The sequence below is a fragment of the Pseudophryne corroboree genome, chromosome 5, assembly GCF_028390025.1.
Source record: "Pseudophryne corroboree isolate aPseCor3 chromosome 5, aPseCor3.hap2, whole genome shotgun sequence".
In the NCBI taxonomy this organism is placed as follows: Eukaryota; Metazoa; Chordata; class Amphibia; order Anura; family Myobatrachidae; genus Pseudophryne; species Pseudophryne corroboree.
Genome location: NC_086448.1, coordinates 364,001,045 through 364,025,664, shown reverse-complemented (window position 1 = coordinate 364,025,664; position 24,620 = coordinate 364,001,045). Strand labels below are relative to the sequence as shown.

At 47.1% G+C, this 24,620-nt stretch overlaps 1 protein-coding gene across 1 annotated transcript in view; it reads left to right on the top strand.

Annotated features, from left to right (window-relative positions):
- The first annotated feature begins 16,052 nt into the window (after positions 1–16,052).
- SLC6A19 (solute carrier family 6 member 19) overlaps positions 16,053–24,620 on the top strand; it is a 572,970-nt gene continuing 564,402 nt past the window's right edge. Inside the window, exon 1 of the mRNA XM_063922661.1 lies at positions 16,053–16,256. Within this exon, the coding sequence (XP_063778731.1) occupies positions 16,196–16,256 (61 nt within the window). The 5' untranslated portion in view covers positions 16,053–16,195. The remainder of the gene's footprint in view (positions 16,257–24,620) is intronic.

Genomic DNA, 24,620 nt, shown 5'->3' with positions numbered 1-24,620 from the left:
AACACACTTGATACACTTTAATATTGAGCCGCTGCGGCCGCTGTAATTAACCTTTCACCCTTATATTGTTCACAAACCTTACATACACAAGATCGTACAGTGTACGCACTCTGCGTACGTACGCCAAAAGGGCATAGTGACTACACAGTTTGCGTACACAGGCCTATACGCTGTTAGCACAATGCAGCATCCCGAGTGGCTGTAAATACACTTTAAACCTTAGCAAGGAAATGGGACACGACACCAATTGTAATTCAAAACTAGGTTGGGGTCTAACCCACCAACGGTTCTTTACTTGCAGGGGGTTACAATATAAACAATACAATACAATAGAAGAATGGCTACAATCAATAGTACATACATGTTTGGTTTCGCCTGCGCTTCCCTGTCTGGTCCACAGTCATCAAGGTAGATGACCTTCAGAGTCTATGTGTGGCCGGGCATGCAGCTGGCTCTTTTATACAATATTCCAAAACCTAACACAATGGATACTGTAATCTCTTTGTCCATTGGACACAGGGATGGTCATTTACATTACAGGAGAGGTCATAGGTTGGTTTGAATAGGTGGGCGATGTCTGTTTCAGGTGCACTTGTAGGTGGTCTCCTCTGGGTTCCTGCCGCATACCAAATGTACAGTAAACACAGTTAATATTTATATTCTGCTCCTGCATATAACTATGCGCAGGAGCGTGCAATCTTCTGCAAACCAACACCAGCATATTGCCCTTAAAATACCCTACAGCTGGATACCAAACACCACCTTATAACCTTGTTCTGTCCCCTCCTATCTTGTAAAGGTGAATCCCTTTGTTCTGATTCCATTTAAACTATTGTAACTTGCTGGTGTGATGCAGGTAGACTATGTGTACATTGTGCACTATTTGGATTAAAGAAGTAATGTGTTTTTATGGCTTTTCCATGCGACTACAAACACTACCGTAAATACTCATACCACGCTCTAATATGCAGGACCGCGGGAGCGACCATAAGCAAATTGCGAATATGTGCATGCACGGCAGAATAAGTACGCGCACGGAGGCCATCTGTGTGTAGTTTGTACGTGATGTGTGTACTGCAATATTTTTCGACTTCGACAGCTTCCTCATGATTCTGCTGTTCTGACCATTATGTCCTGAGCCATAGATGTCCTGGCACCACTGCAGCTGTGCTCCTATCACCGTTAATTGGAAGTTCTGGATGTTGGTGCTTCTCCATCCATGCTGTCCTGCCCAGCTGGCTTGTGTGACTCTCAGAACCTGCTTTACTTGCCTTCCTCACTATCCTGACAGACCTGCCCTGAAGATATCCGGTAATCTACTGGTGTAGGTGCAGCTGCTACAGCGCAGGGAGACAAGTGATGCGGCACTGAGCTCCAGGTAGCATGCTCTTCTCAGGCTGATCATGTGTGGGGAGAGGCTTCAATCCTGTCAGGACACATTTCTGCGGCAATCTGGTAAGTTTATATATGCCCGGGGAGGACAGGGCACCATTAATAAATTATGCTCACATTGTCCTGCATGAGTGCAGTGACGCGGGCAGGTGGGTGCATGTGCTGTCTATGGGGTGGGAGTGAGGAATGATTATAGTGCATGTGCTGTATATTGGGGGCATATGTGTATCTGGCACTAGACTACTGGGGGGCATATGTGACTCTGGCACTACTGTATTGGAGGCATATGTGTATCTGGCACTATTGGAGGCATATGCGTATCTGGCACTGCACTATTGTGGGTGTATGTGTGTCTAGCACTATTAGGGGCACATGTGCATCTGGCACAATTGGAGGCATATGTGTTTCTGACACTATTAGGGGCATATGTGCATCTGGCACTGCACTATTGGGGGCGTATGTGTATCTGCCCCCCCATATGTGTATCATGCCCCCATTTTCATTGGCTACACCCATTCTCTGGTGCGCAAATCACAGTATCAATTAACACATTTTTTCTACTTGCACCACTGCAAATATGTATACATATTATGTGGAAGGTCTCCTGAGCCTAGGATAACTGCTAGGGAGGGAGCGGGGAAAACGCTGAGCTGTGGAGACCTGGAGCACAGGCAGTAAAATGCATTTAGTGGTCCTCAGAGTTCACTGAATTTTTTAATATGACCCACACTGTCTTAAAGGTTGAAGACCCCTGGTTTGCATTAATGTCGTTGTTATTAGGTTCTTATACCACTCCCCCAGACTCCCGTATTTGCTCCAATGGTCCGCAGAGTGGGAGATTGTGGATTGCATTTGGAAACCCCCTCTAGAAATCCTGCATTTGCTACTGACTTGTTATTTGAAAGTTTGTATCACTCACAACACCAAAGTGACATTACAGGTCGAAGTTTCAGCCAAACACAATACTTTGGTGGTGGCCCTGTCCTGAGGAATGCCAGTGTTTGGCCAAAACATTGCCATGTAATGTTACTTTGATGTTGTGAGTAATACAAACTTTCAAATAACAAGTCACTGGTGAGTTTGCTCTTATTTACATACCTGGAATAAATAAATATATATATATATATATATATATATATATATATATATATATTAGAGATGAGCGCCTGAAATTTTTCGGGTTTTGTGTTTTGGTTTTGGGTTCGGTTCCGCGGCCGTGTTTTGGGTTCGAACGCGTTTTGGCAAAACCTCACCGAATTATTTTTGCCGGATTCGGGTGTGTTTTGGATTCGGGTGTTTTTTTCCAAAATCATAGAATTTGGGGGTCATTTTGATCCCAAAGTATTATTAACCTCAAAAACCATAATTTACACTCATTTTCAGTCTATTCTGAATACCTCACACCTCACAATATTATTTTTAGTCCTAAAATTTGCACCGAGGTCGCTGTGTGAGTAAGATAAGCGACCCTAGTGGCCGACACAAACACCGGGCCCATCTAGGAGTGGCACTGCAGTGTCACGCAGGATGTCCCTTCCAAAAAACCCTCCCCAAACAGCACATGACGCAAAGAAAAAAAGAGGCGCAATGAGGTAGCTGTGTGAGTAAGATTAGCGACCCTAGTGGCCGACACAAACACCGGGCCCATCTAGGAGTGGCACTGCAGTGTCACGCAGGATGTCCCTTCCAAAAAACCCTCCCCAAACAGCACATGACGCAAAGAAAAAAAGAGGCGCAATGAGGTAGCTGTGTGAGTAAGATTAGCGACCCTAGTGGCCGACACAAACACCGGGCCCATCTAGGAGTGGCACTGCAGTGTCACGCAGGATGGCCCTTCCAAAAAACCCTCCCCAAACAGCACATGACGCAAAGAAAAAAAGAGGCGCAATGAGGTAGCTGTGTGAGTAAGATTAGCGACCCTAGTGGCCGACACAAACACCGGGCACATCTAGGAGTGGCACTGCAGTGTCACGCATGATGTCCCTTCCAAAAAACCCTCCCCAAACAGCACATGATGCAAAGAAAAAAAGAGGCGCAATGAGGTAGCTGTGTGAGTAAGATTAGCGACCCTAGTGGCCGACACAAACACCGGGCACATCTAGGAGTGGCACTGCAGTGTCACGCAGGATGTCCCTTCCAAAAAACCCTCCCCAAACAGCACATGACGCAAAGAAAAAAAGAGGCGCAATGAGGTAGCTGTGTGAGTAAGATTAGCGACCCTAGTGGCCGACACAAACACCGGGCCCATCTAGGAGTGGCACTGCAGTGTCACGCAGGATGTCCCTTCCAAAAAACCCTCCCCAAACAGCACATGACGCAAAGAAAAAAAGAGGCGCAATGAGGTAGCTGTGTGAGTAAGATTAGCGACCCTAGTGGCCGACACAAACACCGGGCCCATCTAGGAGTGGCACTGCAGTGTCACGCAGGATGGCCCTTCCAAAAAACCCTCCCCAAACAGCACATGACGCAAAGAAAAAAAGAGGCGCAATGAGGTAGCTGACTGTGTGAGTAAGATTAGCGACCCTAGTGGCCGACACAAACACCGGGCCCATCTAGGAGTGGCACTGCAGTGTCACGCAGGATGTCCCTTCCAAAAAACCCTCCCCAAACAGCACATGACGCAAAGAAAAAAAGAGGCGCAATGAGGTAGCTGTGTGAGTAAGATTAGCGACCCTAGTGGCCGACACAAACACCGGGCCCATCTAGGAGTGGCACTGCAGTGTCACGCAGGATGTCCCTTCCAAAAAACCCTCCCCAAACAGCACATGACGCAAAGAAAAAAAGAGGCGCAATGAGGTAGCTGTGTGAGTAAGATTAGCGACCCTAGTGGCCGACACAAACACCGGGCCCATCTAGGAGTGGCACTGCAGTGTCACGCAGGATGTCCCTTCCAAAAAACCCTCCCCAAACAGCACATGACGCAAAGAAAAAAAGAGGCGCAATGAGGTAGCTGTGTGAGTAAGATTAGCGACCCTAGTGGCCGACACAAACACCGGGCCCATCTAGGAGTGGCACTGCAGTGTCACGCAGGATGTCCAAACAAACAAAACAGGACATGCACACTTTAACCAACCCATCATTTCAGTGACAGGGTCTGCCACACGACTGTGACTGATATGACGGGTTGGTTTGGACCCCCCCCAAAAAAGAAGCAATTAATCTCTCCTTGCACAAACTGGCTCTACAGAGGCAAGATGTCCACCTCATCTTCACCCTCCGATATATCACCGTGTACATCCCCCTCCTCACAGATTATCAATTCGTCCCCACTGGAATCCACCATCTCAGCTCCCTGTGTACTTTGTGGAGGCAATTGCTGCTGGTCAATGTCTCCGCGGAGGAATTGATTATAATTCATTTTAATGAACATCATCTTCTCCACATTTTCTGGATGTAACCTCGTACGCCGATTGCTGACAAGGTGAGCGGCGGCACTAAACACTCTTTCGGAGTACACACTTGTGGGAGGGCAACTTAGGTAGAATAAAGCCAGTTTGTGCAAGGGCCTCCAAATTGCCTCTTTTTCCTGCCAGTATAAGTACGGACTGTGTGACGTGCCTACTTGGATGCGGTCACTCATATAATCCTCCACCATTCTATCAATGTTGAGAGAATCATATGCAGTGACAGTAGACGACATGTCCGTAATCGTTGTCAGGTCCTTCAGTCCGGACCAGATGTCAGCATCAGCAGTCGCTCCAGACTGCCCTGCATCACCGCCAGCGGGTGGGCTCGGAATTCTGAGCCTTTTCCTCGCACCCCCAGTTGCGGGAGAATGTGAAGGAGGAGATGTTGACAGGTCGCGTTCCGCTTGACTTGACAATTTTGTCACCAGCAGGTCTTTCAACCCCAGCAGACCTGTGTCTGCCGGAAAGAGAGATCCAAGGTAGGCTTTAAATCTAGGATCGAGCACGGTGGCCAAAATGTAGTGCTCTGATTTCAACAGATTGACCACCCGTGAATCCTTGTTAAGCGAATTAAGGGCTGCATCCACAAGTCCCACATGCCTAGCGGAATCGCTCCGTGTTAGCTCCTCCTTCAATGCCTCCAGCTTCTTCTGCAAAAGCCTGATGAGGGGAATGACCTGACTCAGGCTGGCAGTGTCTGAACTGACTTCACGTGTGGCAAGTTCAAAGGGCATCAGAACCTTGCACAACGTTGAAATCATTCTCCACTGCACTTGAGACAGGTGCATTCCACCTACTATATCGTGCTCAATTGTATAGGCTTGAATGGCCTTTTGCTGCTCCTCCAACCTCTGAAGCATATAGAGGGTTGAATTCCACCTCGTTACCACTTCTTGCTTCAGATGATGGCAGGGCAGGTTCAGTAGTTTTTGGTGGATCTCCAGTTTTCTGTACGTGGTGCCTGTACGCCGAAAGTGTCCCGCAATTCTTCTGGCCACCGACAGCATCTCTTGCACGCCCCTGTCGTTTTTTAAAAAATTCTGCACCACCAAATTCAAGGTATGTGCAAAACATGGGACGTGCTGGAATTGGCCCAGATTTAATGCACACACAATATTGCTGGCGTTGTCCGATGCCACAAATCCACAGGAGAGTCCAATTGGGGTAAGCCATTCCGCGATGATCTTCCTCAGTTGCCGTAAGAGGTTTTCAGCTGTGTGCGTATTCTGGAAAGCGGTGATACAAAGCGTAGCCTGCCTAGGAAAGAGTTGGCGTTTGCGAGATGCTGCTACTGGTGCCGCCGCTGCTGTTCTTGCGGCGGGAGTCCATACATCTACCCAGTGGGCTGTCACAGTCATATAGTCCTGACCCTGCCCTGCTCCACTTGTCCACATGTCCGTGGTTAAGTGGACATTGGGTACAGCTGCATTTTTTAGGACACTGGTGACTCTTTTTCTGAGGTCTGTGTACATTTTCGGTATCGCCTGCCTAGAGAAATGGAACCTAGATGGTATTTGGTACCGGGGACACAGTACCTCCAACAAGTCTCTAGTTGGCTCTGCAGTAATGATGGATACCGGAACCACGTTTCTCACCACCCAGGATGCCAAGGCCTCAGTTATCCGCTTTGCAGTAGGATGACTGCTGTGATATTTCATCTTCCTCGCAAAGGACTGTTGAACAGTCAATTGCTTACTGGAAGTAGTACAAGTGGGCTTACGACTTCCCCTCTGGGATGACCATCGACTCCCAGCGGCAACAACAGCAGCGCCAGCAGCAGTAGGCGTTACACGCAAGGATGCATCGGAGGAATCCCAGGCAGGAGAGGACTCGTCAGAATTGCCAGTGACATGGCCTGCAGGACTATTGGCATTCCTGGGGAAGGAGGAAATTGACACTGAGGGAGTTGGTGGGGTGGTTTGCGTGAGCTTGGTTACAAGAGGAAGGGATTTACTGGTCAGTGGACTGCTTCCGCTGTCACCCAAAGTTTTTGAACTTGTCACTGACTTATTATGAATGCGCTGCAGGTGACGTATAAGGGAGGATGTTCCGAGGTGGTTAACGTCCTTACCCCTACTTATTACAGCTTGACAAAGGGAACACACGGCTTGACACCTGTTGTCCGCATTTCTGGTGAAATACCTCCACACCGAAGAGCTGATTTTTTTGGTATTTTCACCTGGCATGTCAACGGCCATATTCCTCCCACGGACAACAGGTGTCTCCCCGGGTGCCTGACTTAAACAAACCACCTCACCATCAGAATCCTCCTGGTCAATTTCCTCCCCAGCGCCAGCAACACCCATATCCTCCTCATCCTGGTGTACTTCAACACTGACATCTTCAATCTGACTATCAGGAACTGGACTGCGGGTGCTCCTTCCAGCACTTGCAGGGGGCGTGCAAATGGTGGAAGGCGCATGCTCTTCACGTCCAGTGTTGGGAAGGTCAGGCATCGCAACCGACACAATTGGACTCTCCTTGTGGATTTGGGATTTCAAAGAACGCACAGTTCTTTGCGGTGCTTTTGCCAGCTTGAGTCTTTTCAGTTTTCTAGCGAGAGGCTGAGTGCTTCCATCCTCATGTGAAGCTGAACCACTAGCCATGAACATAGGCCAGGGCCTCAGCCGTTCCTTGCCACTCCGTGTGGTAAATGGCATATTGGCAAGTTTACGCTTCTCCTCCGACAATTTTATTTTAGGTTTTGGAGTCCTTTTTTTACTGATATTTGGTGTTTTGGTTTTGACATGCTCTGTACTATGCCATTGGGCATCGGCCTTGGCAGACGACGTTGCTGGCATTTCATCGTCTCGGCCATGACTAGTGGCAGCAGCTTCAGCACGAGGTGGAAGTGGATCTTGATCTTTCCCTAATTTTGGAACCTCAACATTTTTGTTCTCCATATTTTAATAGGCACAACTAAAAGGCACCTCAGGTAAACAATGGAGATGGATGGATTGGATACTAGTATACAATTATGGACGGGCTGCCGAGTGCCGACACAGAGGTAGCCACAGCCGTGAACTACCGCACTGTACTGTGTCTGCTGCTAATATATAGACTGGTTGATAAAGAGATAGTATACTCGTAACTAGTATGTATGTATAAAGAAAGAAAAAAAAACCACGGTTAGGTCACTGGTATATACAATTATGGACGGGCTGCGGAGTGCCGACACAGAGGTAGCCACAGCCGTGAACTACCGCACTGTACTGTGTCTGCTGCTAATATATAGACTGGTTGATAAAGAGATAGTATACTCGTAACTAGTATGTATGTATAAAGAAAGAAAAAAAAACCACGGTTAGGTCACTGGTATATACAATTATGTACGGGCTGCCGAGTGCCGACACAGAGGTAGCCACAGCCGTGAACTACCGCACTGTACTGTGTCTGCTGCTAATATATAGACTGGTTGATAAAGAGATAGTATACTCGTAACTAGTATGTATGTATAAAGAAAGAAAAAAAAACCACGGTTAGGTCACTGGTATATACAATTATGGACGGGCTGCGGAGTGCCGACACAGAGGTAGCCACAGCCGTGAACTACCGCACTGTACTGTGTCTGCTGATAATATATAGACTGGTTGATAAAGAGATAGTATACTCGTAACTAGTATGTATGTATAAAGAAAGAAAAAAAAACCACGGTTAGGTCACTGGTATATACAATTATGGACGGGCTGCGGAGTGCCGACACAGAGGTAGCCACAGCCGTGAACTACCGCACTGTACTGTGTCTGCTGCTAATATATAGACTGGTTGATAAAGAGATAGTATACTCGTAACTAGTATGTATGTATAAAGAAAGAAAAAAAAACCACGGTTAGGTCACTGGTATATACAATTATGGACGGGCTGCCGAGTGCCGACACAGAGGTAGCCACAGCCGTGAACTACCGCACTGTACTGTGTCTGCTGCTAATATATAGACTGGTTGATAAAGAGATAGTATACTCGTAACTAGTATGTATGTATAAAGAAAGAAAAAAAAACCACGGTTAGGTCACTGGTATATACAATTATGGACGGGCTGCCGAGTGCCGACACAGAGGTAGCCACAGCCGTGAACTACCGCACTGTACTGTGTCTGCTGCTAATATATAGACTGGTTGATAAAGAGATAGTATACTCGTAACTAGTATGTATGTATAAAGAAAGAAAAAAAAACCACGGTTAGGTCACTGGTATATACAATTATGGACGGGCTGCGGAGTGCCGACACAGAGGTAGCCACAGCCGTGAACTACCGCACTGTACTGTGTCTGCTGCTAATATATAGACTGGTTGATAAAGAGATAGTATACTCGTAACTAGTATGTATGTATAAAGAAAGAAAAAAAAACCACGGTTAGGTCACTGGTATATACAATTATGTACGGGCTGCCGAGTGCCGACACAGAGGTAGCCACAGCCGTGAACTACCGCACTGTACTGTGTCTGCTGCTAATATAGACTGGCAGTGCCAGATTAAGGTCCACATGGGCCTGGAGCTGAAATTTATGAAGGGCCTATTGTGTGCCGCTGCAGTGGGTGTGATTAGCGCCACAGAGAATTTCTGTCTGTGTGGGCAGTAGGGTGTGGTGGCATACTACATCACTGCACTTCCTTCCCACACTAGGGGGGGTCATTCCAAGTTGATCGCAAGCTGCTGTTGTTTGCAGCGCAGCGATCAGGCTAAAAATTGGCATTTCTGCGCATGCGTATGCGCCAAAGGCATTTGTTGTTTAGCACAGGTTCTAGCGAAGTTTTCAGTCGCTTTGACGGCCGCAAGAAGATTTACAGGAAGGGGGCGTTTCTGGGTGTCAACTGACCGTTTTCAGGGAGTGTTTGGAAAAACGCAGGCGTGTTTAAAAAACCCAGGCGTGGCTGGGCGTTCGCTGGGCGTTCGCTGGTCGGGTGTATGACGTCAAATCCGGACATGAATAGGCTGAAGTGATCGCAAGCGCTGACTAGGTTCAGAACTACTCAGAAACTGTTTTTGCAGAGCTCGGCTGCACATGCGTTCACACTTTTGCTAAGCTAAAATACACTCCCCAGTGGGCGGCGCCATAGCGTTTGCATGGCTGCTAAAACTAGCTAGCGAGCGATCAACTCGGAATGACCCCCTACATCTCTTCACTTTATCACTACTACACTACATCTCTATGGGGCATCCGCGATGTGGATGGGATGTGATAAATTTCTACTAAAATCGCATTGCGATAATTTAATACATCGCAGGGATGTATCAGTTATCGCATACAGGGACAGAGCTTGCGAGAAAGCTGTCCCTGAGAATCCAGTTACCACAATTCTCAGGGGATTTTTCGCGATAATTACCCTGAGATTGTAAAGCATATGTGCCACCACTAGCTACACCCCACCCATCTTCCTCCCCATGACCCTCACCCATCTCCGCCTAGACTTGCCTGCCCAGTGATCACTGAGCTCTCTTCCAGTCAGCTGATCGCAGAGCTCCTGCTCTGTGACCTAGATCAGCTGTGACCCGGCATCTCATATGCTGTAAAGTTAGTTACCAGTCTACAGCACAGCTGACCGGGGTCATAGAGAAGTAGCCCCACCTAACCAGGGAGAGCTCACCGATCTACTCTACATTACTATGCTACATACTTATACTACATTCCTGCAGTATATCAATACGCTACCGGTATGCAGTTAAAATACCACCCGCCAGGCCCCCGGCTGTCTCAATACCAACGCCGTAATCCCGACAGGGGTACTATCCTGCAACCGGAATACCTCAGAGGTAGGTGATTCTCCCTCTGTGGGTGTCCATGACACCCGTAGAGGGAGAATAGAACCTGTGCGAGTGAAGTGAGCCACAGTGCCCACCACGTGGTGAGCACAGCGAGCCCGCAAGGGGCCTCGATGTGCTCGCCCCGCTGCCAGCATTCTGGCGTCTGGGATGCCGATGTCGGTATAGTGACATTCAGCATCCCGTATGTCGGGATCCCATACCGATTCCATGCTACCTCCCCATACTACATCCCCGCATTATACCTCCCCAAACTACCTCGGCTCTCAACACTACATTACTGTTACCTACTCCTCATCTCATCCCTGAAATAAATCTAGATCTACTTCTCCACACTACATCTCTACTCTAACTCCCCGCACTATGGGCCTTATTCAGACCTGATCGTAGTCCTGCAAAATTTTGCAGGGCTATGATCAGGCACACAGACATGCGGGGGGACGCCCAGCACAGAAGTACAATGCGCACAGCGGTGATGCTTTTGTACTTCAGGAGTAACTCTCGGCCAGCGAAGCTCCTGTGTGCTGGCCGGGAGCTACTTGTTGCTGCGTGTGACGTTACGCATCCACCGCGGCCCGCCCCCGGCATGGTCCGGCCACGCCTGCGTTGGTCGGACTGTGCCTCCTAAACGGCGGTTTAATGCCGTCGTCCTTCCCTCTCCCTCCCAGCGAACGCCTCTGACTATCAATCAGGCAGAGGTGATCGCTAGGCTACGACAGCCGTCGGCTGTTTGCCATGCGCCGGCGTATGTGTACTTCTGGCCCGATCGCTGTGATGAACGGCAGCGTGCGATTAGGTCAGAATTGACTCCCTATATCACTTCACTGCCACCCCACACTACATTTCCCAAACTACCTCCTAACAATACATAGCTGCACTACATGCCCACACTACATCACTACACTACCTCTCCACACTACCCTTTTCTCTGTCTCTTTGCCCTAGTGTCTGTGTAAAGAGCAGCTCCAGAGGCGGGAGAAGTTTCAAGCGAGGTAATACAGACAGGATAGTGGTAACTAAGAGGTTGGGGATGGGAGGAGTAGAAGAAAAAGGGGGACAGCTGGCCTGGGTATAGGAGCAGGAAGGGGCTACTCTGGATGTTTGCCTACTCACCATGGTGCATCAGTCCATAGGTGGCTGGCTTAAGCATGCGCAGGATCTAGAAACTGGGGTGTGTGGGACATACCCCATTCACCGAAAAGACTACTGACCTGATCTTCTCATACTCTCCTGCATGTCAGGCACTCTGATGTCTCCATGATAAAACTGCTGCTATTCTTGTTCCATCAGCCATGGCTGCAGAAATAACCTCTTTTTTTCACAGCTGGTGAGAGGTGAAGGTGGTGAGAGGGGCAGAAACACAGGTGGTGAGAGGTGAAGGTGATGAGAGGGGCAGAGCCACAGGTGGGGAGGGAGGTACAGATATATTTGGAGAGGGAGACGAAGCATAGTTTGAGAGAAGGCAGAGACACAGGTGGAGAGAAGGCAGAGACACAGGTGGAGAGAAGGCAGAGACACAGGTGGAGAGAAGGCAGAGACACAGGTGGAGAGAAGGCAGAGACACAGGTGGAGAGAAGGCAGAGACACAGGTGGAAAGTGGGCAGCGATATAGGTGGGAAGGATAGAGATAAAGGTGGTGGAGGAGATGGAAGCACAGGTAGAGAGAAGGCAGAAACACAGGTAGGGAGGAAAGCAGAGATACAGGAGGAGAAGGGGCAAAGATTCTGGTGGAGAGGGTGCAGAGACACAGGAGGAAAGGGAGGCAGAAGCACAGGTGGTGAAGGGGGAAGAGACACAGGTGGGGATGAAGGCAGAGATACACATGGAGATGGAGGCAGAGACACAGGTGTGACGGGGGCAATGACAGAAGTTGGAAATGAGGCAGAGACACAAGACACAGGTGGCAAGAGGGGCGGACACACAGGTAGTGAAGATGGCAGAGACACAAGGGAATAGGAAAGTAGAAGCACAGCTAGGGAGAAGGCAGAGATACAGGTGGAGATGGGGCAGAGGAACAAGTGAGGAGGGAGGTGGAGGCACAGATGGTAAAAGAAGTAGAACAGATGTGAAAAGACAGAAATATACAGTAGGTGCAGAGGGGTAAAAGACACAGGTAATAAAAAGGTGAAGTGCGATATATTCTAAGGGGGCAGTGGCATGAAAGATGCGGTTGCTCCTTGGCAGCAGCAGCCGCCGACACATCTGATGTCCCAGGCCATTTAGGGGAAAACTTAACATGATAGCACACATCCTCTCCACCACCCTGCCCAGTGCTTCTCTGAGTGGTACCCAGGAAGAGAGCATTAGGTGGGGTGAAAAGCAGCAGTGAACATACTTATGCCAACATCCCTCCCCTCCCCAACCCCCCCTTCCCCTCCTATTGTCCTCACTGCTCACCAGCTCTGCCTCCAGCCATGCTGCCGGTCCTGCTGCAGAAAGAGAGACTTTAGAAGTTTCGCGTGTGACAGCATCCATGTGCAGTTTCAGATGGGTCATGTAGGAGGGGCATTGAACAGTCCGGGAGGCGGAGCCACGACGGCGCAGGAGGCGGAGCTTCGGACAGAGCAGGGAGGCGGAGCTTTGGAAGAGCCGGGAGGCGGAGCTTCAGACGGCCCAGGAGGCGGGGCTTTGGACAGAGCTGGGAGGCGGAGCTTCAGACGGCCCAGGAGGCGGAGCTTCGGACGGAGCTTTGGAAGACTCTGGAGGCGGAGCTTCAGACAGCCCAGGAGGCGGAGCTTCGGACGGAGCTTTGGAAGACTCGGGAGGCGGAGCTTCAGACAGCCCAGGGGGCGGAGCTTCGGACGGAGCTTTGGACGGGACTGGGAGGCAGCATTTTTGACAGGGGTGTTGGAGGTGTTGCTTTTCTCGTTTCCGGGAGCGGCGCGGCTGGCTGATTCTGAAAGAGGAGGGGCTTCTGACGGCCGCTGGGGCTTGGGTAATCAGATTATGTTTTTTTGAGTTGATGGGAGGGGAGTGAGCTGGTCTTTGGTAGTGACGGGAAAAATGTTTTCCTGTCACCACTGGCTGCATTGCCTGGGAGTCTCTGGGCCTATTTTCAATGGGGGGCCTGGAGCTGCAGCTCCATCCGCCCCATTGTTAATCCGGCTCTGTAGACTGGTTGATAAAGAGATAGTATACTACTAATATTATATACTGGTGGTCAGGTCACTGGTCACTAGTCACACTGGCAGTGGCACTCCTGCAGCAAAAGTGTGCACTGTTTAATTTTAATATAATATTATGTACTCCTGGCTCCTGCTATAACCTATAACTGGCACTGCAGTAGTGCTCCCCAGTCTCCCCCACAATTATAAGCTGTGTGAGCTGAGCAGTCAGACAGATATATAATAAGATGATGCAGCACACTGGCCTGAGCCTGAGCAGTGCACACAGATATGGTATGTATGTGACTGAGTCACTGTGTGCTGTGTATCGCTTTTTTCAGGCAGAGAACGGATTATAAATAAAAGTGGTGGTCACTGGTCACTATCAGCAAAACTCTGCACTGTACACTACTGAGTACTCCTAATGCTCCCCAAAATTAGTAAATCAAGTGTCTAAACGGAGAGGACGCCAGCCACGTCCTCTCCCTATCAATCTCAATGCACGTGTGAAAATGGCGGCGACGCGCGGCTCCTTATATAGAATCCGAGTCTCGCGATAGAATCCGAGCCTCGCGAGAATCCGACAGCGTCATGATGACGTTCGGGCGCGCTCGGGTTAACCGAGCAAGGCGGGAAGATCCGAGTCGCTCGGACCCGTGAAAAAAAACATGAAGTTCGTGCGGGTTCGGATTCAGAGAAACCGAACCCGCTCATCTCTAATATATATATATATATATATATATATATATATATATTATATAAAGCTTTACATTTACAATGGTTAATGTTACAAAGTTCATTTTTTATGAGAGCAGATTGTTTTATCTTATTCTACCTTTAAAAGACCAATATAATTTACTGTTATTATCAATGTTTGCCTTCAGTATATCAGTAAATTACATCCTCATTCGTTTTATTGACATAACAGGTATACCATAACAACACTTGCATCCAGAAATAGGTTACAGAATTATAAACCAGCACTGAGATTGCTGGTAAAAACAAGTGAGTAGCCACTTTTTTCACAATGCATTGACTAAATTAAGCAACCAATATACCACAGATTCAAGTGAAGATGCACCACCTGATTGCATTGGTCATTCATCTTAGTTGCTAGATGTACAATTAATTACAGAAGGAATATGATAAACAAGGACAGATGGCTGACTCTTTTTTTCTAAAAAGGTTTAAAATACTTAAATCCTTAAATCAGAATTTAAAAAAATTGCGAAAGTACTGTATGTACCATACTGTTGCCATACCAGACAACACAAAACTTATACTAGCATATATAAATTAGTACCATCAGTGAAGTAATCTCACATGACAGAATTGTACTATATAGTTGTTGTTGTTATTATTATTGCTCAATAAATCAGATTTGTTATTCCTGAAATGCAGTCCCTAACAACATCATTGTTTTATGTTAATTTGTGTTCACAAGTGTGCAAAGATTTATTTGCATGTAAAACAAGCAAGGAAGGACATGAATTCCTTACAGGTTTGCTACACAAAGCAAATCATTTATGAACTGAAAAGTGCAACTACTGTATAAAAGGGAAATGCTGCTTGACTTAAACAGATACTGTAGTCCTTTTTCCTCTGGGCACGTTTCCCAGCAAGATGAGTTCATTTCTGTCAATAATTATGCAGAGCAGTGGCGTTAAACACATTTCTTCCTCATTAGTTACAGTAAATACTAGGATCATATGTACTAAAAATCGTGGATGTATCACAATATTTTTCATTCATCACAGAAAGGATAATCATTTTGTATATGATTATCCTTGCTATGTACTAAAAGAAACTTGTAGAGACAGTGGCAGTGCCAACCACTGTGTCTGCCAAGGTATTGGAGCAGTCTTTACCATTTGGAAAGACTCCTCCTGAGAATCATACACTACCGGTAGGTATGCACAGTGTCAGTTTCAGGAGCCGGATGTAAGCTTTGAGAGAGGGATTGTATGGTCCTCCCCTCAGAATATGACTCCATAAGCATAAAGGGTTTTACATCATCTAAAGATGGCTTAAACCAAGGTGAGAGAGGGATTGTATGGTCTTCTTCTCAGAATATGACTCCATAGGCATAAAGGAGTTTACACCATCTAAAGATGTCTTAAACCAAGAGGGACCAAACTCAGACAAGCTTTGCATTTCAAAGATTGGTCAGTGCCGAAACTAGGGAGGGGCTAGGGGGGCATGTGACCCAGGCGCTGGATTGGATAGGGCGCTGGGATCAGCTGCATCTTACACAGCAGAAAAGGTAGTGTAGAAAAATGGGATTTGTAGTCATGTGTGCTACTGCTTAAACGTTATGCAGTAACATAGAGACTACAAATCCCATGATGCATTGCACCGCTGCTGTAGCTGCAGTAATCAGGACAGCGTGTGTAGCTTCCCTTCCGCAGTGGCAAGCCGAAAAAGTATACCTGCCGCCCGCCCTAGCTATAAATGTGTTCATGCTGCTGACCTTTCTCTGGCCCCACACAGAGCTGCAGTGTATTCAGCGCTGAGTCGCTGACAGCACAGTGATGGATGTAAGGAGGACGGCAGCCTTCACCTCCACGTTAGTAAAGAGAGAGAGGACTGGAGGTAAAGCACACTCTCTCTCACTGTGACTGGTGTTAACCCCTGCAGTTCATTTATACTGTAGTTTTCTTAAGTTTATATGCAGTATATTGACCTAATCTTTAATGCTGAGACTGCCTATTTTCACCACAGTGACAGCTACAGATTATATATATATATATATATATATATGTGTGTATATATATATATGTGTGTGTATGTATGTATGTATGTATATATATATATATATGGAGTAAGCGTTGGTGGCACTCAGGCAGACTTAGCAGATGCAAAGATAAAATTCCTTTATTTGCCTACATGTTTCGGGGAAAAGCACCCCGTCCTCAGGGCTTGGACAACAATAAAAACATACACATACAACACTTAAATACACCACAGACAAAAGACATTAGTGTAAAGATTGTACTCACCTGTCCTCACGGCGCTACCGCCCGTCCGCACATGCTGCACGCTTCCGTGTCGCTGAGCGATGACGTCACGGTGCGCCGCGGGGCAGGGAGATCGTCATGGAAACCAGCAGTAATCAATTACAGGCGTCCAGAGAGCCTGTACAAAAAACATGCATAGATAAACAATACAGCACATTTAAAATACATGTAAACCATCGTATAAGGAGAGATCCTAATAACACCTAGCCAACATCAAAAACATAATAACATGTTGAAATCGTCTGTTGCCAAAAAACCAGGATGATTATAATTGGCAAACAGCAATTAACCCCTACACTATAAGCTGCATATAGGATTACCCAAATAATTAGTTAAACGACCCTAAAGAAAACACTGTAATCCCAGGTTTTCGTTAAGGCCACCAGGGGATAGTGTTCCCAGCTTAAAGATCCAACGGGACTCCTTCTGTAGAAGTAATCTATCCCTATTGCCACCCCTCAACGAAATAGGGGTATGATCAATAAGGATAGCCCGAATGCTAGCCACCCCATGTTTAGCAGTCAAACAGTGACGCGCAAAAGGCTGATCACTTGTACCCTTCTCAAAAGCTTTTTTGATGGCACTCCTATGAAGCGCCATCCTTTCTCTAAACTGTCGTATGGTCTTGCCGACATAGGCAAGACCACACGGACATGTAAGTAAATATATTACGTGAGTGGTAGTGCAAGTAAGGCGATGTCTAATAGGGATTTTCTGACCTGTTAGAGGATGGTTGAACGTAGTGCCAGTTTGCAAAGTATTGCATGTGGCACAACCGAGACACCTATAGCACCCCATCTTAGGTCTGAGGAAATGGGCTTGGTTACATTTAGCCATATTGGTGACATCAAGGCGAACTATATGGTCCCCTATATTATTACCCCTAGTATGACTAGGTAACAGTCTAGTGTTGGATAGATTACTCAAAGCAGTTTCTGTTTGTATAATGGGCCACAGTTGTTTGGCCTTGCTCACTATTCGTTTTGAGCTCGTAGTGAATCTGCTCACCCATGGTAATCTGTCTGCTGTTTTTTTCTGGTCAGACCTGGGATTTAATAATTGTTGTCTAGGGATACGGAGGACTGCCGCCTTTGATTTTTCAAGTTCCCTAATGGGATACCCCCTTTGTGCAAATCTCAATAGCATTTCATTGAGGGCCCTATTGGTCTCCTGGGGGTCTGACGTAATACGCCGCACTCGCAAAAATTGCGAGTACGGTAACCCTTTCTTTAGTGCCAATGGATGGAAACTTTGATAATTCAAAAACGTATTTCTATCAGTGTCCTTAACGAAAAGTGAGGTACTGAGCTGACCAGAGTTAAGAGTAATAGAAACATCCAAGTAATTGATTTGCTTTTCGTCAATCACATATGTAAATTTCACTACATGTTCAGATGCATTATGATGTTCCCACAACCTGGTTAACTCCTCCCTAGAACCACCCCAACAGACCAGAAGATCATCGATATAGCGCCTGTAGTAAATCACATGGGGCTTAACAGAAGGGTCAAGATAAAACATAATCTTTTCAAGATGGTACATGAAGGCATTGGCGTACGATGGGGCCACAGCGGATCCCATCGCACACCCAGATGACTGTAAATAGAAATCCCCATTAAAAATGAAATAATTTCTCTTCAAGACCAAATTCAATAAATGCAAAAAGAAAGACACTTCTGGGCCCTGGTATAAAGCATTACCTTCAATAAGTGCTCTTACAGCCTCTACACCTGCATCATGTGGGATGCAGGTGTAGAGGCTGGTAACATCAGCACTACACAACAGAGTATTATTGGGTATCGACTCTAATTGCTGTAATTGTAACAAGAGAGATGATGTATCCTTTAGAAAGGAGGGCAGAGCTTGAATACAGGGATTAAGGTAGGCATCCAGGTAGACCGCAATGGGCTGATATAACGAACCCCTTGCTGACACAATAGGTCGACCTGGAGGATTCTCCAGAGTCTTGTGTACTTTCGGCAAGGTATAAAAAAGCGGTACTACCGGGAAGTCCACCGTAAGGGCAGTACAAGCATCTTGAGATATAATACCCAACCCACTAGATTCCCTTAGGAATATATCCAGCTCTTTTTTAAAATCCTTGGTAGGATCTTTGTTAAGACGGGAATATACAGATGAATCACTTAATTGGCGTTCACATTCAGCAATGTAAGCCCCAATGTCTTGAACGACTATGGACCCACCCTTATCGGCCTTCCGAATTATGATGTCAGTTCTAGAAGACAAATTTTTTAGTGTGGTACGTTCTTCAAAGGTGAGATTGGGGTATACTGGCTCATTCATAGCCTGCACACCTTCTAACTCTACCATACGGATAAACGTCCTAATCGACGAATTTTGACTAGGGGGGTCAAATTGAGATTTAGGGGCTAATTTCCAAAGCTGGGTCGGTATTTCTGAAGAAGCTTCCTCCCGAGGTATCTGTCGAGAGGCTCTGCTATTGAAATATTCCTTTCGCTTCAACGTCCTGTTTAGCCGATAGATATCAGCCTTCCATTCCAATGGGTCTGGGATCGTTGTGGGAACAAAGGAAAGTCCTTTAGCTAAAAGGCCATATTCTTGATCGGAGAGAGGAGTGGATGAAAGATTGAAGACAAGCTCCTTTAGTGACGTGGCGGTCTTAGATCGTATGATCCTTTGGTTTTGTTTGGACCTCCTCGTCCTCTGCCGCGTCCGCTTTTGGAATTGCGATTGGGGCGTCCTTGGACCCCCATCTGGGGCTGTCCTAAAGGGACCGCTCTCTCAGTCGATGTTGATGGTGCCGAGGTCATATCTGAATCACTCGCGGAGGATGACATACCAGGTTGTTCCCTGCGTCGCCAATTTTGCTGTCGGCGTCTAGAGGAGAATTGTTGCTGATGATTAGGTCTTGAACTACCCAGCCAAGGATAAACCTGCCTTTGTGCATAGTCTCTTTGGACTTTAGCAAGTTTATCTTTTTTGAACCGTATAAGGTCCTGTCGATATTTTTCCATCTGGGTGTTCAGTTTATTCATCCAATCAGTCTGTGTATCCGCACTAATGGTTGTTTTATGCTGTAACTCAAAGGATTGAATCTGCTCTTTAACCAAATTTAATTCCCGGGTAGATTCCTCCACTACCAACAAAATAAGGTCCATCGAACACTTATTCAAAATTGCCACCCACCGGCGACAAAATTGTGCACTGTAACGGCCTATCGTCGGCGAGTTGGATATCCTAAACCCACGGGGAATTAAATTACTCCGGTAATAGTCAGATAGCGTGATACCGTGATACAAAAAGTCACACTCCCTTTGCTTTAATTTTAACCATTGTCGGTACAGCTCCTCATTTGTATTAGGCACCGTCTCATCCACCAGCCTTCTTTCCACAAGAATTGCATTAGCTTCTGCATCAGAGAAGCTTAGACGTTCATGTGCATCCTGATGCACTAGATCCAATGTGGCATCCATATCAGAATTATGCTCCATGATGCCACTAGCAGCTTGATCGTGTAGAGAGCCACTAACGTGAGGTAGGGATTATAAACACTGACGTGAGCTAGGAATTATCAGCACAGTCCCCCACCAACGATGATTAAGTTCTAAAAAGCTGCCGGTGAGTACAGCCAAAACCAATGTCAATGTCCTGAGTAATTTATAAATCACTATATATAACCATGTGTGTATTACCGGGGACTGCTGGTCTGAGGGATATCTGTTTTGAATATTGTTGTTCGTTGCTTACTTAATTTTTTTTTTATTTATTTTATTTTTCTATGTATTTTTTTTTAAATTTAATATATTTCCTTTTTTTTTTTTTTTTTTTTTGAGGGTGGGTGGGGGCGCTAAATTACTGTCTTGCCCCGGGTGCCGTTAGTCCTAGTTTCGGCCCTGGATTGGTGCACCCAGTGGCGTCAAGGGGAGGGTACAAATTACTCAGGCCCGGGCTTCTGGAGGTGCTGCCTGGGTCCGATCCCCCACCCAAGTATACTTGTTGCCAACATCGGCAGCGCCATCTTCCCTGGCGATCACTTCAGGAAGATGGCACAGCACATAGAAAACAAAGACTCCGGCACTGTACCAGAGTCTTTGCTCTCTAGTGGCCAGCGTCATCTTCCCAAATATCACAATTCAAGTAAGGTAGGAAGCGGGCCCCTTTGGAGCACATGGGGCCACTTCACATCCCCGCAATTATATTTTTGTATTAATATTTTTCACACCCCTTTTTAAGTCATGCCCCCCTCCCCCCTTACCAGGACCTGGCGTGGCTCTCTACGGCCCTGACTGAACCCATTATATATACATCACTGGGGGTCAGACTGCACTCACCATTGACATTAATGGGGACTGCGGTCTGCAGCTGTAGTTAGCCTTTGGCAGAAGATTTCTGTAAAATCTCCTGTATTAGGCTGTTGTTACATAGCCGGGATACAAAAAATTATGCAGTTTCTGCATAATTTTTTTTTTTTAAAATGGCTTGATAAATAGGCCACTAGGATTATTAGATTTCACATCAAATGTCAGTTTAGTTTTCAGTTATTTAGTAAAATTTTTACTTGTTTTCTGAAGATTAAGGCTATGGGCCTTATTCAGGTTACATCGCAATCATGATGCAACCACAATTTACCCTAACAGCCGCCAATGCAAACACGCAGCTCCTGTCCTCAGCTGCGAACATCTCTGCCTGATTGACAGGCAGAGGCGTTAGCAGGGTGGTAATGTGGTGTTGCGGGGGTGGGACTATACAAATGGGGGCAGTGTGGTGCCGTTTTTGTAGGGTATCTGCGTGATGCAGTGATGTGCAGTGAGGTCAATGGCTGGGGAGGCACTGGCCAGCATCAAAGCCAGATTTACACACATAGTATATATATGAACCTGATAGAGGAGCATGTCAGGGAGGTCTGCACTATGATGTACACTGTACACACACAGGGGACACATCTCTTAGCGCAAATAACCCGACTGCTACTAGTAGGTGCAGTACATACTGGCCAGAGTTTGGGGAGCAGTATAGGTTAGACCATAACTGAGGATGCTGTAATACCCCATATATGTAGAGGTGTTTTTTTTTTATTGATATTACATAAATAGGGGGCCCCCTGGACTGTTACAATTGCTCGCATATGGGTGTGGAAACTGATATGGCCCATGGTAAATCATGGCTGCATTTCTGCTGTTCTTGTTAGCCTAACACAGTGACAGGTTGGCGCCACAAGCCCTCTATAATTAGCTCCCCTGCCTCAGTAACAGCAAGCCCAGGAATCTGGGCCCCGCACTGATTGGCCCCTGAGGTTGTGGGGCAAAAGAACCCTGAGGCGGGCTGTTGCTGGGGGCGAGGAGCCAGTGATAAGTGAGGACGGGGTTTGTCCGGAGGAGGCTTACCCCTTATTAGAGGCATCAAAGCGCTGGAAGACGAGTCTGCCGCCCAGGGAGAGAAGAGAGAGAGAGTCCTGCCGGAGCCTGGTGTGCTGCCGTGCGGGGTGAAGAGGAGGCTGTCCTGGAGAAAGAAGGAGCGCGGCTTACCTGATCACCGGACCGTGGACTGGAGCCGTCGGGAGAGGATCGCGAGGAGAGAGGAGGAAGAGGGACCTCTGGACTCTGCCCGCAGCCCTGCTGAAGGAAGCCAGCCGCGTTGCCACCTTACGACTGGGCTGAAGAGCGCCACGTCTGGAGCTCGCAGATATTCATCCGTGGAGGACGGGAGCCGTCGTTTGCCGCCAGCCAGACAGGACCCAGGAGAAGGCGCCAAACCCATTGAGGATGGGGCCGGGCACCGTGTAGGACAACCCCAAGGTGAGGACCCCGAGAGAAGGACCCCGGAGCAGGAGGGCGTGACGACGATGTGGATCGGAGCTCCAAGGACCTACTGGAGAACCCCGTCTGGAGAGGAAGGACAGCGTCAGCAGAAAGAAGGACCCCGTGTCACGATCTTCGTGTACAGAGGGAGCAACCCCGTTGCGGTGCACAGCATCCCGGGTGGCACCGAAGATCCTGGAGTCGGGTCGGAGGTGGCAGAAGAGCCGCAGCAGGTGGTGAGATCTCGATTGCCCTTCCGCTGCCATACTCTGCCCCTGTAGTTAACCCTTCCGCTGCCAAACTCTGGAAAAACATAGGCATGGCTGGCCAAACGCAGGGCGTGTTTGTGACGTCAAAACAGGAACTAAATAATCTGAAGTGATCGCAAGGTAGGAGTAGGTCTGCAGCTACTCTGAAACTGCACAATTTTTTTTTGTAGTAGGGCTGCGATCCTTTCTTTCGCACTTTTGCTAAGCTAAGATATACTCCCAGAGGGTGGTGGCTTAGCGTTTGCACTGCTGCTAAAAGCAGCTAGCGAGCGAACAACTTGGAATGAGAACCCATGTGCGGTTATTGCATTTGTCTGCTAGTTTACCACTGTGTTATACAAGCTCCGCCCACCAGTGCTTATTCAAGTTAATACTGCTGTGGGCTGTTATTTACTTCCAAGGCGGGTGATTAATGACTGTGTTATGCAAGCTCCGCCCACCATTGCTTATTCAAGTAAATACTGCTGTGTGCTGTTATTTATTTCCAAGGCGGGTGATTAATGACTGCATTATGCAAGCTCCGCCCACCAGTGCTTATTCAAGTTAATACTGCGGTGTGCTGTTATTTATTTCCAAGGCGGGTGATCAATTACTGTGTTATGCAAGCTCTGCCCACCAGTGCTTATTTAAGTTAATACTGCTGTGTGCTGTTATTTATTTCCAAGACGGGTGATTAATGACTGCGTTATGCAAGCTCCGCCCACCAGTGCTTATTCAAGTTAATACTGCTGTGTGCTGTTATTTATTTCCAAGGCGGGAGATCAATGACTGTGTTATGCAAGCTCCGCCCACCAGTGCTTATTCAAGTTAGTACTGCTGTGCTTTGTAGAGACACCAGCTTGCTCACCTGTTCCCGCAATATACTTGCTTTGTTATCAACGCTGGTTATACGAGACTGTGCTTTATACAGCAGGTATACAGCTTGCTCACCTGTTCCCACAATATACCTGCTTTATTATCAACGCTGGTTATACAAGACTGTGCTTTATAGAGACGTCAGCTTGCTCACCTGTTCCAGCAATATACCTGCTTTATTATCAACGCTGGTTATACGAGACTGTGCTTTATAGAGACGCCAGCTTGCTCACCTGTTCCCGCAATATACATGCTTTAGTGTAAATGCTGGTTATATGAGACTGTGCTTGATAGAGACGCCAGCTTGCTCACCTGTTCCTGCAATATACCTGATTTATTATCAACGCTGGTTATACGAGAGTGTGCTTTATAGAGACGCCAGCTTGCTCACCTGTTCCGCAATATGCCTGCTTTATTATCAACACTGGTTATACGAGACTGTGCTTTATAGAGACCCTAGCTTGCTCACCTGTTCCCGCAATATACCTGTCTTATTATCAACACTGGTTATACGAGACTGTGCTTTATAGAGACGCCAGCTTGCTCACCTCTTCCCGCAATATACCTGCTTTATTATCAATGCTGGTTATACGAGACTCTGCTATATAGAGACGCCAGCTTGCTCACCTGTTCCCGCAATATACCTGCTTTAGTGTCAACGCTGGTTATATGAGACTGTGCTTTATAGAGACGCCAGCTTGCTCACCTGTTCCCGCAATACATTTGCTTTATTATCAACGCTGGTTATACAAGACTGTGCTTTGTAAAGACGCCAGCTTGCTCACCTGTTCCCGCAATATACTTGCTTTAGTGTCAACGCTGGTTATACGAGACTGTGCTTTATAGAAACGTCAGCTTTTCTCACCTGCTCATTAACCTAGGGAGGTAATTCATTGATCTTTTTCGTGACTGTTATATTATTTTTGTGAATCCTGTTAATTTTGTCAGCATAATAAAATTGTGTTGTATGCATTACATGCCAGTCTCTGTCTGCATGACAAAGGGAATTTCACGCTTTTCTCTCTGTCACGAGGT